General features: G+C 45.4%; 2 protein-coding genes across 3 annotated transcripts in view; one reads left to right on the plus strand and one right to left on the minus strand.

Moving 5' to 3' along the window:
* Nucleotides 1-77: 77 nt before the first annotated feature.
* On the minus strand, nt 78-9,695 carry chrm5b (cholinergic receptor, muscarinic 5b). Of its 2 annotated transcripts, none has more exons than XM_076166852.1 (2): nt 9,523-9,695; nt 78-2,469 (listed from the first exon to the last, which is right to left on the minus strand). In XM_076166852.1, exon 2 carries the CDS (start codon nt 2,382-2,384, stop codon nt 840-842), a length of 1,545 nt encoding a protein of 514 aa, XP_076022967.1. In that variant the 5' UTR covers nt 2,385-2,469; nt 9,523-9,695; the 3' UTR covers nt 78-839. The 2 variants fall into 2 exon arrangements, 1 of the variants encoding a protein (XP_076022967.1); XR_012965126.1 differs by lacking the exon at nt 78-2,469 and adding an exon at nt 4,069-4,155.
* aven (apoptosis, caspase activation inhibitor) overlaps nt 2,942-16,091 on the plus strand; it is a 22,183-nt gene continuing 9,033 nt past the window's right edge. Inside the window, exons 1-2 of the mRNA XM_076166868.1 lie at nt 2,942-3,188; nt 4,550-4,724. Coding sequence (XP_076022983.1) covers nt 2,994-3,188; nt 4,550-4,724 — 370 coding nt within the window. The 5' untranslated portion in view covers nt 2,942-2,993. The remainder of the gene's footprint in view (nt 3,189-4,549; nt 4,725-16,091) is intronic.

The raw sequence follows: 16,091 nt of genomic DNA on the forward strand, positions 1-16,091 counted from the left end.
GAAACATTGTTGATAATGAATATATTCATGCTTACAAAACTGTATTGTCATCCACTGTTCATATCGGTACACACAGACTCACTGGCACGAAACAGCAGAGACATAATCAGCACAGATTAATTCACAAAAACACTTTGCCTCTGCGCAGGATAAGGCACAGAGTATAGGGAGATACATCAGACATAGTTATGAAGGACAGTGCAATAGTTCCCAACAGCATCACTCGTCTATTGGAGAGACATGGTGATGGTCAAACTCCCAGAGATAGTTCAAATGTTTTATATGTACTTTACAATATCTCCTTTACAATATCTCCTTTACAATAACAAGAACACAGGTGGGAAGGGGAGGTGTGATCCTCAATCTCCAGAAACAAATGCAACTGTAGATGTACAGATTAGCCCTTGAACACAAGATCAAATACATTAGGATCAGATAAAACGATAAGGTAAAACATTCACAGACACTGATATATTCTTTATGGTAATGTACATATGGAAAGTGTAAAATGCAATAGAATCAGCAAAATGTGTCGTCACACAATATAAATAAGTTTACATTCTGTAAGCTAAAATGACGTCCTTTAAATACAGTGCAAGTGAGCGATAGAGTAAAAGAGGAGTGTGAGGCTTAACATTGAAACATGTAGAAATGTGTAGCTACCCCCATGAGGTCGAGGCAATTCGTTCTCTGCCTCTTCTTTGTAACTACAGTTAAATGCTGCACCAGGCTCAGCTCATTTTGAGAACGACCACCAACATGTATGTAAAATGCAAAAATCACTTCAACCGCTGATTTAAAAATCACCTTTCATGAAATATACGCTTAGGAAGAAGCCATCAAGTCACTTTGTGGTTGACATTTGGGTTTTGTCCACACCAGTACAACTTGTCCTCGCCTCTCCGTCTCCTCCTCCACTGGCAGAGCAGAAGCATGCGAAAGGTCTTCTGGAAGGTTTTGTTGCAGAGGGCATAGCACATGGGGTTGACGGTGCTGTTGACGTAGCACAGCCAGTAGCCCAAGTGCCAGAGGGACACGGGGATGCAGTCCACACAAAAAGTGGAAATGAGCACCATGATGTTGTACGGCGTCCATGTCAGGATGAAGGCGAGGAGGATGGCACTGAGGGTCTGGGCTGCCTTTTTCTCCTTCACCAGTACCATCCTCTTCCTCTTGGTGATCTGATTCTTCAGGGTGGGATCCATGGGTTTGGAGGTAGTAGAGGAGGAAGGTGAGGAGTCCTTGATTGTCTGCTCTACTTCAGGAGGGACGGGAGACGCAGGTGCAGGACTGCCATTCTTTGTGTTTGAGCCAGGTTTGAATTTGTAAGAGATGCACTTTTTACTGTTTTTCTTTGGAGGACTAGAAAAGTACCTATCTTCCTCAAAATCTGCAACCTGCCCGTTCTTATTACTTTGTCCACCACTTTGATCTTTGAAAGATCCTTGAGGAGTGTCCACTGAAACGTGTTGCTCTTCCTCTTCGGACGAGGAATAGCTATTGAAGGAGGTGATCTGGTCTGCTTTAGCCCAGGCGTCGTCTGACCTGGTGGTGGTCTTTGTGATGTTACTTTGGTTGGAGGAGGACCAGGAGGCCTGACACCTGTCTCTCCTTTCTCTGGTGAAATGAAAGCAAGAATTAATCACATTCTTCTGCGGTTTAGCCCCCTCTGGCACATCGTGTGTGAGCCCCTGGAGCTCTGCCAGATCCTTTGTCCGTTTCTGCGTCTCCTTGTAGATCCGACAGTACAGGATGGTCATAATAGAGACGGGGATGTAGAAAGCAGCAATGGCGGTGCCAAACGTGATCACGGGCTGTGTTAGAAACTGGATCTGACACTGGTTCTCTGGCACAGTTCTTTCTCCCACAAAATACTGCCAGCAAAGAATCGGTGGTGCCCAGAGGACAAAAGACACAAGCCACGCCAGGCCTATCATGATAGCAGCTCTCTTTGGAGTCCTCTTAGCCCTGTATGTCAGTGGCCTTGTAATGGAGAAATACCTGTCAAAGCTTATGACAAGTAAGTTCATAACTGAAGCGTTGCTAGCTACATAATCCAGCGCTAACCACAGATCACATGCAAGGTTACCCAGGGACCAGTACCCCATTAATATATAGGTTGTGTATAAGTTCATGGACAGCACTCCTATGATGAGGTCAGCAAAGGCCAAGCTCAGTAGGTAGTAGTTGTTTACAGTCTTCAGTTGGCTGTTGACTTTGAATGAAAGCATCACCAGCACATTACCGACAACGGTTATCAAGCTAACAATGGCTGACACTGTGGTGATGGCTATGACCTCCCACAGGCTGTGAGGAGGAAGAGCAGGGTTTGCATGTGTCGTGTTGTCATCAATTGTGACATTTGGGAGACCAACATCATCCATGGTGCTGGGCGGTTTGGTAACGTTTTAGTAAAGCAGGTCAGTGGAGAGCGTCCCCCTGTGGTTCCATTTAGAAATGAGAATTTCCCTGAAAAGAAAGGGGACAGGACAACAACGGTGAGACATAATTGCAAACCCTTTTTTTAATTTGTTCAAAAAGCATGTTTGGAGGCTTCTTAATATCAGAGATGCAAATAAATAAATACATCTTGGGTATTACTGGATAAAATTAGTAACTGGTCATTTAACATTTAAAAGTTCCCACTTGTCCCTTTGCTTCTTGCCCTCTTTGTTTCCCTCCTTCATTTAACTGCTACGGAAAAAAAACAGACAAATAGACAATTTTCAAAAACTGAGTGGTCTTTTTAATTGCTAATTTACGTCTGTTTAAGTAATAACATTGAATGCAGGATACATGCTTGTAATGTAATTATTTCACTGGGTCGCTGCTCCTCAAATAAAGGAATTTAATATGTATATATCTATACATCTATATCTAGTTCACACCGGAACCATTACAAGGCACTTGTGTACAACGGCGCCAAACGATGTAACACTACTCCACTGTGCGGTGTTGCAGAGTAAACTGTCCGCCCCACTTAGTCAAGCGCTATGGAGGGCAGACCGACTAGAGCCAGAGGAGGAAGCTGGAGAAGAGGTGGTGGAGGTGCAAACAGCAGCGAGAGTTCCGGCGGTGGCGATAACCGGGGCCGTGGGAGAGGAGGCAACTACCGGGGCCGGAGTAAAAGAGACTATCACCGCGGTCGTGGACGCCGGGGAGGCGCTCCTGCAGACTTCCACCACCGGGTGAGAGCGCACTTCCGTCGGGGCAGCCGCTTCTACCAAATCTCATGTTAAAATAAAGTGATTGGTTTGTCCTTTAATGTGTTCTCATGTTAGGCAGTTGCTTAAAACGGATTAGAAATGTTATGGATACTTTCTTTAGTTCGGCAAGCATACACATTCACAGTAAAAGCTCAGGTGCAGGAAATTAGTAGCTTAATGTTTCCCCCCCTCTGTCTCACCAATTAGTTACACTGACCAGAACAAGAACGGTAAAAGATTGACATTCCATTCAAATTAAGTTATTTTTTGCTGTAATTTTGTCTGCGAATTGCATTAAAGCTCCCCACTGTCAAAAGCAGATGAGGTCATCATCTGAGGCAAAATGGTACCAGTTAGACTTAAGACGTTTTTGTACTTAATGTTTGGGAAGATGTGAAAGTTTTGAAGGTGGGCTGGTAGAGCGAGTAAGGTGGGTGTTGAAGTAGTTTTGAAGAGACAATAATGGACAGCAGCCAAGAAGTACATAATAACTGGATGTTAGCCCATCTTCTCCAAACTTGCAGAGCTTTCGGTACCACTGGCTGAGTCTCAGAGCTCAAACCAACACAGTCAATGTACAACAACATCGAACACGACCAAAAAGTTTCCTCCTTTGCTTAATTTCTTGTTGAGCTTGTCTTAAGTTCTGCTGAGAACCTATCAATCAAATGAAACTACACATAATGATGTTCTTGTCGGGTAATGGAGTTTCCTTTATGCTCTATTTGAAGTATATGTTCTGTATACAATGATGTAGTAGATACAATATAAGAAACATAGTAATTGCCTTGGATCCCTGTAAAGTAAATCTAATTCCAGTTGGAAATGTCCACAGCTGAGAATCAAAACTTGGCATTGTTGTGGTCCAGGGTCACGTAGATGCATTAGGATTTCAGGTTCCCATGGATACTTGGGTTCTTTATTGACTGTCAGCCACAGAAGCTTCCGCCTACGATGAGAGGGGATACAATAAGTCTCCGCATACTGCAGCCATAGATGTCTGCATTGATGCATCCATAGCTACCATTCAGTCTGTGTAATGATAAAGCATCGTGTCTCTTGCACTCCATGAATTTCCATGACAACGTTTTTAAAAGAGACATGACTCAGCCACAGTAAATGAGGTCAGAATCAGCAGCAGCAGCAGCAGCGTCTCTTTATGTTTCCATTTGCTTTCATGTATTAATCATCACTTTGCTGAATGCATTACTCATCAATATTTACAATGTGGAGTAACTTGACTGCCAGCACAATTCCTCTCATCATAGTAATACACTTGTAATGATTTTAAAGTCACTTGAAGTACACATTTCATTAGCATGTCCCACTCTCGTGTCCTTCAGCATCAAGATGAAGGAGAGAGAGACGTGGAGCAGGAGGACGACGGGCTTGAGGTCTTCTCCAGGAGGAAGCTGGAGTCCAACTGGGACCGTTACAAGGAGTCTGAGAAGCAAGAGGCCCCCGACGACACGCCCGCCCAGAGGGGAACGGACTACCACGTCCTGCTGGAGTCGGCAGGTAAGCGCAAGCTGACCTGCGCTCCCACACAGGCCTTGCACTCCCACACAGGCCCTTTTTCAGTGAGTGATGCTGATTAAAAGCCCTCTGCACATGTATTGATCCGTATGGGCCATTGAGACTGTAATCAAGATTGAATTGAGTGTTGCGTCGACTGTACTTCTTGTGCCCTCGTCCTTCCCCCCCCTGCAGGACAAACTAATCAGGCATCTCTTATTGTTGTTTCATTATTCCTGTAATCTTCAGCTTTCTTTTGGACTTAAGCACAAAGTAGGAGTTTGCAGAAATGGAATACATTCACAGCTTTATCTCAGTATTCTTCATTTTCAGCTCTGCCAGATTGTTTGAGCTCACAAAAATAAATCTTGGCTCATTTATTTTTGCCACTAATTACCAGAATATGACTGAATTAATCAAACGCTACACTGGAGCATCGGTGGAATAGAATACTGATGTCAAACTAGGTTTTTTTTCGCCAAATGCTCCCCGGAGATTAATTTTTCACTCGTTAAGTTGACGCTCTGAGCTCATTAGGAAAAGGGAATGTCTGTTGTGTTAAGGGACTTTAATTGCCCCGTGTGGACTCTGTTGTCAGTGGCTGAATGGGTGCTAGTTGTTGGTTGTCATTTCTTTCTCATTTCTGTCATTTCTCTGTTGTCTTTTGTCTCGTTGGCCCCCATGAGCTTTTCTGCAGTCTTATTGCTGTTTCTGTCGCTATCGTTCCCCGCGGGGATACAAGTAAGAGAGCTTAGTGCCGTCTAATTAGAGCAAAGCACAGATTTAGTTTGGGTACGCATAGGGCCGATCTATTGATGCTGATTAATGACGACCCATCGCTCGGCACAGGACGGCCCCATGCAGCGGTGGAATGTCACATCGCGGTCATTCCCCAGCACGGGCAGGATGCTGTCCCCTAAGCTGACAGCTGTGTTGTTATCCTTACTTACATCCGGCCCGTGATTAATGTGCCGTTTCTCTCCCGTTAATTTATCATGTCGAAGTTAACAGAAAGGGAAGCGAAACAAAGCTCGGTTCCCTTTTTCACCGCTAACTAAAGTAGTTAACAGAGCAGCTTCTCTTGTCTGATTTTTTTTGCCAGCGTCACCAGCTGCCTGTGATCCTGGCACAAGGTGAAATATTAACCTGCTTATGTCTGAGCGTATGAGGGTGAGCGAGCTATTCACGGTGCTACACTCCCTATAGCTCCCTGCTTTACACTGATTCTATACGTGTATCTGTGTCAAGGAAACACAGAATCTGTTAATTTATATGCCTAATATTGCCTTAAAATAAATGTTTTACTGGCTAAATTAGATTAAATACGTCAGAATGATTAACATTTAATGGATCCTTCCAATGAATGATTGTAGTGAATGGATTTTGGTTTGGATGAGCCATGCTGGTCTAAATGTTGTTGCTTTTCCACCCTGGTGATGTTTATCCACCTGTGAATGCCACATGCTATTATCCACTAGTTTGTCCCTTTCTGTACATTAGTTATCGGTCTGTATAGGCTTCCCTCCCTCCTCACACCATAACATAGATTATTGCAGCTCTTCTCTGGTAGGATGGATGCCAAAGGTGCTGTTGTGAGTTGTTTGACTCGTATCGCTCGTCTCTGTTTTGCCCACATTGTCCGATTAGTCATGCCGCACAGCAAGAGTCTGACGCTCTCTAGAGGATACTTAATTGTACGTGGGAGGCGATGCTTTCAAGAGACTGTTTTTCTGGCCAATTAAAGTAGCCGTGAAATCGGGAATTCTCCATGGAAACCTGCCCTGTCCTCTCGGCTCAAGTTATTGTGGAATGCCGCACGTGCTCCATTTGTCTCTCAAGGCCTCGGAAGCGTCGCCGTGTTCTTTGTTTTACCGGCAAGATCCCGAATCCCAGCGCAGACTTGAACCTGCAGCACTGGTGGGAGGTTTAGGAACATGTTAGGCTGGTTTTCAAGATTTGTTTTTGAAAGAAACAAGGTCTGTTGTTGTCTTTGCAACACATCAGTCACGTTCTGCTCCACAAGGCTGCAGCCACTGCCGACTGCACAAGAAAGACCTCAACCAAAATCCCTTCACACACCTGGAAAAGTGTGGATAACTTGTGATGTCATACATGAGACGCTAAAATAAGACAGTAAAGGCTCAGCGGTGAAGTGGCGATGGGTTTCGCTCAGCCAATCACAGAGCAACTATTAGTATAATGAACGCACAAGAATGATTGTAAGCCAGGCGTGATGCTTCCCAGTGAGCTGAGGCACTCCAGTGTTCAGATCTGCTGTTTTGTGTTTGCTGTGCGGTGACTCAGCTGTTCTAAAGTTAAATAACCACTTATATAAATACCAGTGCCACAACCCGACGCATTAAGTAAATATGAAACAAGCGAAAGTAGAAGTGGGTCAATGTCTCGTTTTGACTTGACAGCATTGCAGGTTTGAAAATTGAAGACGTCCAAGCATGATAGATGTCTGAAAACGCAAGAATAGAAGACAAAGAAGAATAGAAGTCTGTTTCTGGTGTTTTCATGCCGCATTTTCTTCATTTTATCTTCTTTTCTTTACACCTCGGAGTCCTGCAGCTGTTACTTTGCACACTATAAGTCCCGCAGCACTCCATGCCTCCCGTTTTTGCCGTCCATAAATCCTACCCAAGATGTTCTCGCGTTGAATTTATCACATGTTTACGTAACGTCCATTTACATAACCCCCCCAATTTGTTTACTCCCATTTATCCTTTCTGTTTAATGTATCGACTCTTGCTGCCTTTGCCGCCACGGCCACCCGGCTCTCCCACAGACGGCATTTTGAAGTTTGAATCCAAAGCCAAATCTGAATTCACCTCAGCATGTTTGATGGAGAGAGACGCTTAAAATGAACTTAATGTTTTACAAAATGAAAGCACAAAGGGCTCCCCTCCCGTTTGTCACCTCTCCCATTCATTTAAACAGGACTGAGTTGTGATTAGAGGGAATGGAACCTGACAGGGGAATTATGTAAACAGAGTGTTTGATTTGAATTTGAGGTAAAGCTTTATTTTTCCGTTTGGTTTGTCGCCTTATGCTTATTTAACCATCGGCCTTATATCACTCCTGAATGATAAGAGTCACGTGGCTCCATTTCTTTCCAGGCCTTATTTGTAAGAATGAAACCTGGGACCCTTTTTTTGTTAGCAGACATATTTCTGGGCTTTTAGTGAGTGACGTTTGGAGAGAGTTTTGGCGACTGTGAACCTGGGGCGCTTTGTGGAATCGTGAGGGTGTAATAGACAAATTGCCATGGAGCCTCGAGGAATGAATTGCAGTCAACTCTCTCTCTCTCTCTCTCTGTCTCTCTCTCTCTCTTTCTCTCTCTCTCTCTCTCTCTCTCTCTCTCTCTCTCTCTCTCTCTCTCTCTCTCTCTCTCTCTCTCTCTCTCTCTCTCTCTCTCTCTCTCTCTCTCTCTCTCTCTCTCTCTCTCTCTCTCTCTCTCTCTCTCTCTCTCTCTCTCTCTCTCTCTCTCTCTCTCTCTCGTAAGCTTAAGGTGATAATATTTTTTGTCAGGTCGACTCGGTCCAGTTCATTGTTGGCATTGATTGTGCTGTTGCTAAGGGCAGTGGACACACAGTGCAATACCCTGCTTCTCTCTCTCTCTCTCTGTGTATGTGTGTGTGTGTCTGTATAACTGGGGGGGGGGGGGGGTTGGGCAGTTATTTACATCCTAACATGGTCATCTATCTGTACACATTCACACAGGGATCAATCGTCCTCCCCCGCAGCCGTAGTTTACCGAGGCTGCTAATGGGCACCTATCAGCCTCAATCATAATGAGACCAAAAGGAAATTGCATTAAGGATTCAGTGATTCAGTTTAGCTAGATTGACAAACACAAGGAGGTTTGTCCTAACGGAGATGAATAGCCCCAATCATGGCATTAATTTATATTTTCCGGCGTTGCTATGGATACTTGATTAGCGATATATTGTTGGGGGGGGGGGGGGAGTTGCGGCGGGGAGGGGGGGGACTGGCGGCAAAAGCGGAGGAATGACGCCAAACGTGTGCTGCTGCTGCTGCTGCTGACCGACTGGCAAAAACTGTGAAGCCAAGTGCCCAGCAGGTCGTTGTGATATTCCGCTTGCGATCAAGAGGGTGACGTAAAAGCTTGAGCCGAGCCGAGCCTGCACACAATAGAGGAGACATATTCCCGTTTATAAACACCCAGATCATAAATCGCAATGAACTTATGTGGATAATGCTTCTAAACTCCTTTTACGTTCACTAGTATAAATAGTAAATTGCAAGTTCTGAGTATATGAATATCGGCATGCAGACATTACATTTTGTGTGTCCATTTACTTGATTAACTTTCCAACGAGGAGGAGAGAAACGTTTCCTCCTCGCTGGACTTTTCTCTGTCGACGCATCAACGGGGTTCAGTCTGTCTCTCAAGTTTTCTCCGAGTCCGTCACGTGACTCGCCATCACTTTTGTGCCTTTAAATCGCATCGCCTCTCTTCCATCCAGACCCTCGTGACGATCAAACGAAAACTCGCACTCTCTCACAACTCCAGAGATATTTTATGAGCCTTTATCGGGCGTTCGGGAGCTATATTTATGTATTCAACCGGCACAAAATGTATTGTACAGCTTTGAACTGGGACAGCAGCGGGTGACAGCTGATGAATCCCAGCACTTGTTCCATAATCCATTCATATACAACAATCAGGTCACGTTTAATTTCCACACCAAAACTTCCAATCTTAGCAATAATAACAAGAAGTGTCCTAATTTACCTTTGTAACAGAGTACGTCAGACAAGAATTCATACTCACCACTTGTGGCTCCGTGCTCCTGGGTGAAACACACTCCTCCAGTGTGAAATGGGCACGCTGCCAGTTCTTTGATGAGCTCTTCCTCCTTTACTCCTTCTTCCCTCTGGCACCGTCCTCTCACTTTCCTACACTCCCGAGCTTGCCTTGGCTCTTTTTTTTTTACGCTTCCGCTCTCTCGCTCGCTCACTCCCCCCCCACCGATCCCCCACCGCCAAGCGTTTGCTTCACGCCTTCCGCCGCTCGCTCTCCCGTCCCCTCCCCTGTTCCCTCTGGCCGCCTTCGCCCCTCTGTACTCCGCGCTCCAACGAGGTGAAAAACACACTTGTCAAATACAGGTAGGTCATCACACCGTCTCTCATCCTCTGCTGTTGCTTAGTGCGGACCGGCGTTGCAGCATCCTCGCGCACTCTAACTCGAACAGATAAGTGACCGGCGGCTCTTTTGTGGACGAGATTCTAAACGCAAGCTGTTCGACGTCGATGTTCCAAGTGGCAAAGCAGACTCGGCGCCTTGTTGGTTCTTTGCCGACCTATTTGACTGCAGGTTGAGTTATTGGCAATGTGTTCTTCCTCTTTTTCTGCCCTGTTGAGGGCAAAGTCTCTTTTTTAAGCCTTCAATGTCTCTCCTCCTGTTCGAGCTCTTGTTCTTGCCTCTGCAAACTTTGAGTAACTCCACAGGGGAGCAGAGTGAAGCGCCTTTCGATTCCTGCGGCTTCACGTTTGAAGTGACTTTGTTTTTTGTCTCCGAATCGGGCGTCTTTGCTGTGGCTGAAAAAAAAAAAGAGAGAGAAGCTTCGTTGGATGCACGCCGCACCGTCCCCGCCTGCAAACGGAATTCAGCCACAATGAGAAGAAACTCCCGCACTGGCAGAAAGCCTCGTCATGTATCGGGGCACTGAGCAACATGTAAGAGGAAGGGAGGAAGAGGTGAGGAGGTGGAAGAGGAGGATGAAGCGGAGGAGGAGCTGGAGGAGGAGTCGTGTGGGCGTCAGCGGCAGCAGCAGCAGCTCGGAGAGGGACAGACTGTTTTCATAGGCAGAGCTTACAGTGTGCGTGTGTCTTCATCACAATGGAAACACAACTGCCGGCTCGACTTTGTAATTCCCTAATGCATCCATGGTGTCTGTCAAAGTGTGTGCGCGTGAACGTAAGTCTGAAATTCTCTTTCCAGACAAGCATTTGACATATTAGATATACATCCACTGCGTCATGACAACAGACCGAAAACTTTTCTTCCCGCCTTTGCATAACAAGTGAACCTTTGCTGAAGGAGCTGGATGAAGTTGTCACAAACAATCTATAAGAGAAGATGAAGAGAAGATGTACAATATTGCGCAGTAGAGTACTAGATTTCCCTTTTCAGTTGTCTGCATTTGTGTATCACTAGAAAAGAGCAAGAAACTCTTCTTGTAGAATATATTTTGGTATTTAAAAACACATATTTATTTTTAAAAGCGTCTTAGGAAGGTTATGGAATGTTTCTATATTTGAGGTTTTCTCCATCGAATCAGTGTACCATCAATACTAACGTGTGTGTGTGTGTGTGTGTGTGTGTGTGTGTGTGTGTGTGTGTGTGTGTGTGTGTGTGTGTGTGTGTGTGTGTGTGTGTGTGTGTGTGTGTGTGTGTGTGTGTGTGTGTGTGTGTGTGTCGTTATGAGACGAAACACGGCTAACAAGGAGATCAATGCGTTATCGACAGGACCCCATTAAAGGCAGCAGGCGCTTAGTGTTTACTCTAATCTCCCAGCATGCTTTAACTCGTATTTCGTCTCCCCCTGCGTTGTATTTCGTCTCCCCCTGCGTTACTTGAAAGCAAATTAGAACAGCTGTTGGAAAAAAATCAGAGATCTCAAATCGAGGCGGAAGGTGCGTTCACCTCCTCCTGGAACGCTCGGCTTCAGTGTAACGATCGCTTTGTTTATTCGCAGTGAGTGATTCACGACCACGCCGCTTTTGTTTGCCGATTGCTCCTCGGTTCAAGAGCATCGGGTCCTATCTGTAAGTAGTCCACTCCAGTCAAAATCAACTTGACGAGTCCCGTTGACGTAATGAGACTACGGCAGGATCGCGCCGGACGCAGATAATGTCGTCAGTGCCCACTACACACGTACTGCAGCTCCATCTGCATACGAAGTGACTGGCACCTCGCATGCAGACGAGACAACCGTGACACAAACGCATCGACAAAAGATCAGCAACCAGCCAAACTGCTAGTTTAGACGAGGAGGAGGAAGATGGTCAAGCAGGCGTTATTGTTTAATTGTCCTCGTGCCCCATCCATGTCAGCCTCACCATCAGACTTTTTAGTACATTTATGTCTTAACAGCTGAGTGAGAAATAGTTTGCGTCATTTTTCCGATCTCATTGTCGACACATAGAAACCGGCCTTTTCCTTAGCAGAAGGGATTAGCTCGCTAAATCGCTTAATTATGTGCCGCCGTCGCACACGAACAATGATTAGGCGACGGCTCCTTATTTTATACCCAAGGAGGAGAACCATTGAAGCTCCACGGAGCTCGCATTTTGTCTGGCAGAAATCGCATCCTGGCCGAGCATCCTTTAAAGGACCACAGCTGTTTCATCTTCACTGTGCATGATTGAGCTGAATGAGTTGACGGGGGCGCTGGCCATTTCTTTGAAACAGTTTTCTTTCATGTGAATACATCACTGGGATGAGTGGGGGGTGTGGGGTGGGTGGGGGGGCACATGGAGACGGACAGACGGGCAGGCCGCCGTGCATGTTCCCGCCGACCGCTAAGCTCCAGGTTGGCTATTGATTATCGGGAGAATGCAACAGAAAGGATGTGAGCCATGCGTAATGTTTCCCAGAGGGAGCTTATGTAATGAGGCGCACAGATATGTATGGTTGATGGCTCAATTTCCGACGTTTGGCCATATCACAGGCTTCCACCCACACATTTGGCCCCTGTGACACCGGCGCTGCATCTTTCTGCTCTGAACCACCAATGATGGTGTGACTGGAAGCCTTCATTGCGGATAGAATGGGTTCAACCAAAAACAAAGAACTTTTGGGGCCGAAGCTAACATTGATGGAATTATGTATTTAATGTATATTATTTCTTATTTCTTCCCACGTCACACCAGCCGAGCCCCAGCGTGTAATTAACATGGCTTGTAGTTCAAATTCTTTGAGAGACTCGGGTTTGGGCAGGTTTTATACATGCTTTAGATGGTAATTGCCGTCGCTACAGAAATGTATTTTTTCTATATGTTGGCTTTAACCTAAGGGAGGGTTCTCTGTTTATGCAATTAAAATGTGTATTTCTGCCGCAAACCCTATATTTCCTCCCCAATTGTCTTCTCATTATCTGTGGACACCTTTGAAGCAGAAATTTGGATAAGGACGTCGATTATTGATGTTTTCTCCGCTGTATAATTGCAACTGCATTCTCAACAAACCCCAATTCCCCAAAGCGTGGTCAATTATCTCAAAAGACCACCGTTTGGGTTGGGGGGGGGGAAGAAACCCCCCCCCCCCCCCCCCCCTCCCCCCACATCTGTCCTGTAATGTTGTGATTCTCTGCCTCAACCGGAGATAATTGGCTTGTGCACTTGACACCTCCCACACCGTATCGCTCGTCTCGGTGGTAAATAGCAGTCGCCGCGGTAATAACAATGGCACATGAAGCTTTGCACCGGATGCGCGTTTTTTCCAAAGGCCTTGTGCGGCCGTCGACGCCAGAACATTATGCGTTTCCCTGTCAGCTCAAGCTGCTCATTAGCCGTGGCTACCCAGATGTATCATTTGGTATCAGTCACACGGCCTATATTTAAACCCAGACCATCCCCTCTGTGTCATATTGTTTTAATTTTTTCTTAAATAGGCGTGGAAACTATCGTGACCTTATATAAAGCAACGTTTAAATGAGCGATTGGCCCACGAGGTTTGTATTTCTGTGTTTTAAGCGAGGGGTTGATTATACCTCCTACAGATTAAAAGCGTGGCCCGGAGCGTGACCTCAAGCTACAGCTGGGCAGGCAAAGATGCAGGATGGGAGATACTGAGGGATCCGGCTGAAACGCAAAGCTAGACGCCTTCAGGGTTTTTTAGCACCTGACAAATCTCCTTCCATTCCGGAGTCCATCTAACGGAAAGCCTCTTAGATTCATTCCGCCCTTATGTGAACTCGTGTTTGCCGTCTGCTGCGTAGCATTCCTACATCCTGCAGGCGATCACAGACACGGAGGCTGCACGTAGAGGACAAAGTCTAAGTAAGAACACACATCTGGTTAATTGCTCTTTATTGCCGGTGACCCAAACCCTTTGACCTTTCCGTGACTTCAAGCCCACGTACTGTAGAAGCTTCACCCGTTCTAAGCATCCGCCTTGATTTCTGAAGCACGTGGGTGCAGCACAGTACACCAGGATCATTCTTTTTTGGAATGCCTCACAAATCACTTCTATTTTCAGAGACGCCCCCATTAGTTTGTGGGTGTGTAGATAAAAGTTGTCTGTAGCTCATAAAAACAACTATGTAGTGTAGCTAATCTGTCACGAAGAGGTTCTGCACCTGGATCCACAACAACAAACTTTGATTTTTTGAATCTGCAAACACAGAATATTCACTGATTATGTGAAGTTAGCAGAGGGGAGCTTAGAAAATGTGTTTTATCGGGTTTGCAGGTTTATTTACAGTGCGGTTCCCAGTTGACAGTGTGTTGAAGCACCTTGTTCTAGCAGATTTATTCGTGTGTCTGATGAGCGGTGCACTGCAGGTTAGTAAGTTGCATTCTCAAGGCCGAAGACACATGAGCAGAGTCGAGAACAATGTAACACTGCCAGCGAAAGCAACTCTGGTTCTCTGCTCTTTGTGTAGCCATGAATCACGCACAGCACCGAGAGCGATCCCACATATTTGTCATGCGAGCCTGTCTGCGCAAATCCAAGTGGCGGGTGTGTGTTTTGTGTCTGCGGCCCCCCTCGGTATCGCCGCGCCGTCAGACAGTTATGGGTTTCTTTTGATGAATCCTCCACAAGAACAGAGGAACTCGGGATTTGGAGAGCGAGTACACGACGGGAGATGGCTCCATATTGTACTTGGCTTCCAGAACCGAGGTGTCTTGTCACATTTCCATCCGCTCAGGTCTTCAAAAGGAAGGAGACAGTACCTTCTGGCAGTTTGGGTCTTATGTAAGGTGATCAGCACGTCTTTATTGAGGTGCCAGTTGGCTCGTCGCTCTTTGACAGGAAGTGCTCGGCTCTGTTCTAGTCTAGCGTAGAACCATCACATTTTCGACAATTCATCACTCTCATTAGTACAAACAATGGAAATACATCGCTAAATGACAGAAAATAATGAAACATACTGTGTCCAGAAAGAGAACACCTCTCCTGCAATACAGTTTGTTAAAAAAAGAGGAACAAGAGCCTTTGAGATCATAAATCTACTTCCATATTGATTATGTCCACATGAATTTAAGCCTCTTCAAATAGATGGAGCTATGAATCTTCGGACTGGTGTGTCGTCCGAATTATTACAGACTTTTGTCCTCTTGGCATATTGTCACAGTCGATAAAGAAGTTATCATCCTAATTATGGATTTCTCTTTGGCTATTGTAGATGGATGGATAGGTACTTTATTCATCCCCTAGGGGAAATTTAAGATTGGTTGGTTAGTAATTAATAAGGTTGAATGTCTTGGTGAGTTTCTTTTTTATGAAGCATTGTTCCATTAAGGAGATGACAGTATGAAGGTTAGACAGAGAGATGATACAAAGGTAGCCCTACATAGAATTCATTGCGATATCTCTTTCTTATCCGTACCAGCAAATGATTGTCGCTCTGACCCACAGAAAATGTGACGTTTGTTCCCCCTAGGAAGCAAACATTCTCCTCAGCTCATAGAGGAATTGGTCAAATGGACACGTAATCGCTCCGTTTCTTTCTAGCCCGATGATTGACTCGTGCAAATATGAGATTCAAAGCGTGGGAGAAATTAAATGTCAACAGTTATTCGGGCAGAAATATAACCCATTAGGACAAATAAACAAACCCACAATACAGAATGTACCTGCAGGCCTGTGGGGCTGTAACTGCTCCCATGTGTGAGCGACAGCAATGCGACCGTATATATCTCCATGGTGATCTGACCTTTTTAACAGCCAATTGTTTTTGTTTGTCTGCCTCTAACTTTGCCATTTTAGAACATTTATGATTTGGAGTGTCTGTTTTGCTGTCGTGGAACCGTTTCTGTCTCCCTGCTGTGCACGCTGAGTGTATGTGAGATAATTCTGAATGCATTCTGTCTGCACTCTACCTAATATACTGGTACGCTGTATAATGACGTGAGATATTAGCATGTATTGAAGGGGTTACAGGTTAATGGCTTGCACATAATATTCCTGTCTGCACTGAGCTGCACTGTTGTTGTTGACGCATTCGCTGCTGAGCTAGAAGAGACATACCTCCGCCAAGGCAGAGGAGTGCACCAGTTTTCCAGGTTCTCCCCTGGATCCTGACCAACCAGGGCAATAAGTTCGAAGGAAATCAGTCAATAAGTTTTTCAGATATCAAACAAACAAATTCAACAGGAAATGGTAACGACAAC

Source organism: Genypterus blacodes, unplaced genomic scaffold (assembly GCF_046128005.1).
Source record: "Genypterus blacodes isolate CSIRO-AG114 ecotype Tasmania unplaced genomic scaffold, CSIRO-AGI_Gbla_v1 ptg000013l_1, whole genome shotgun sequence".
Lineage (NCBI taxonomy): Eukaryota > Metazoa > Chordata > Actinopteri > Ophidiiformes > Ophidiidae > Genypterus > Genypterus blacodes.

Excerpts from the sequence above, each read along its gene's own strand:
- chrm5b (XM_076166852.1), bottom strand. The coding sequence starts at position 2,384 with ATGGATGATGTTGGTCTCCCAAATGTCACAATTGATGACAACACGACA.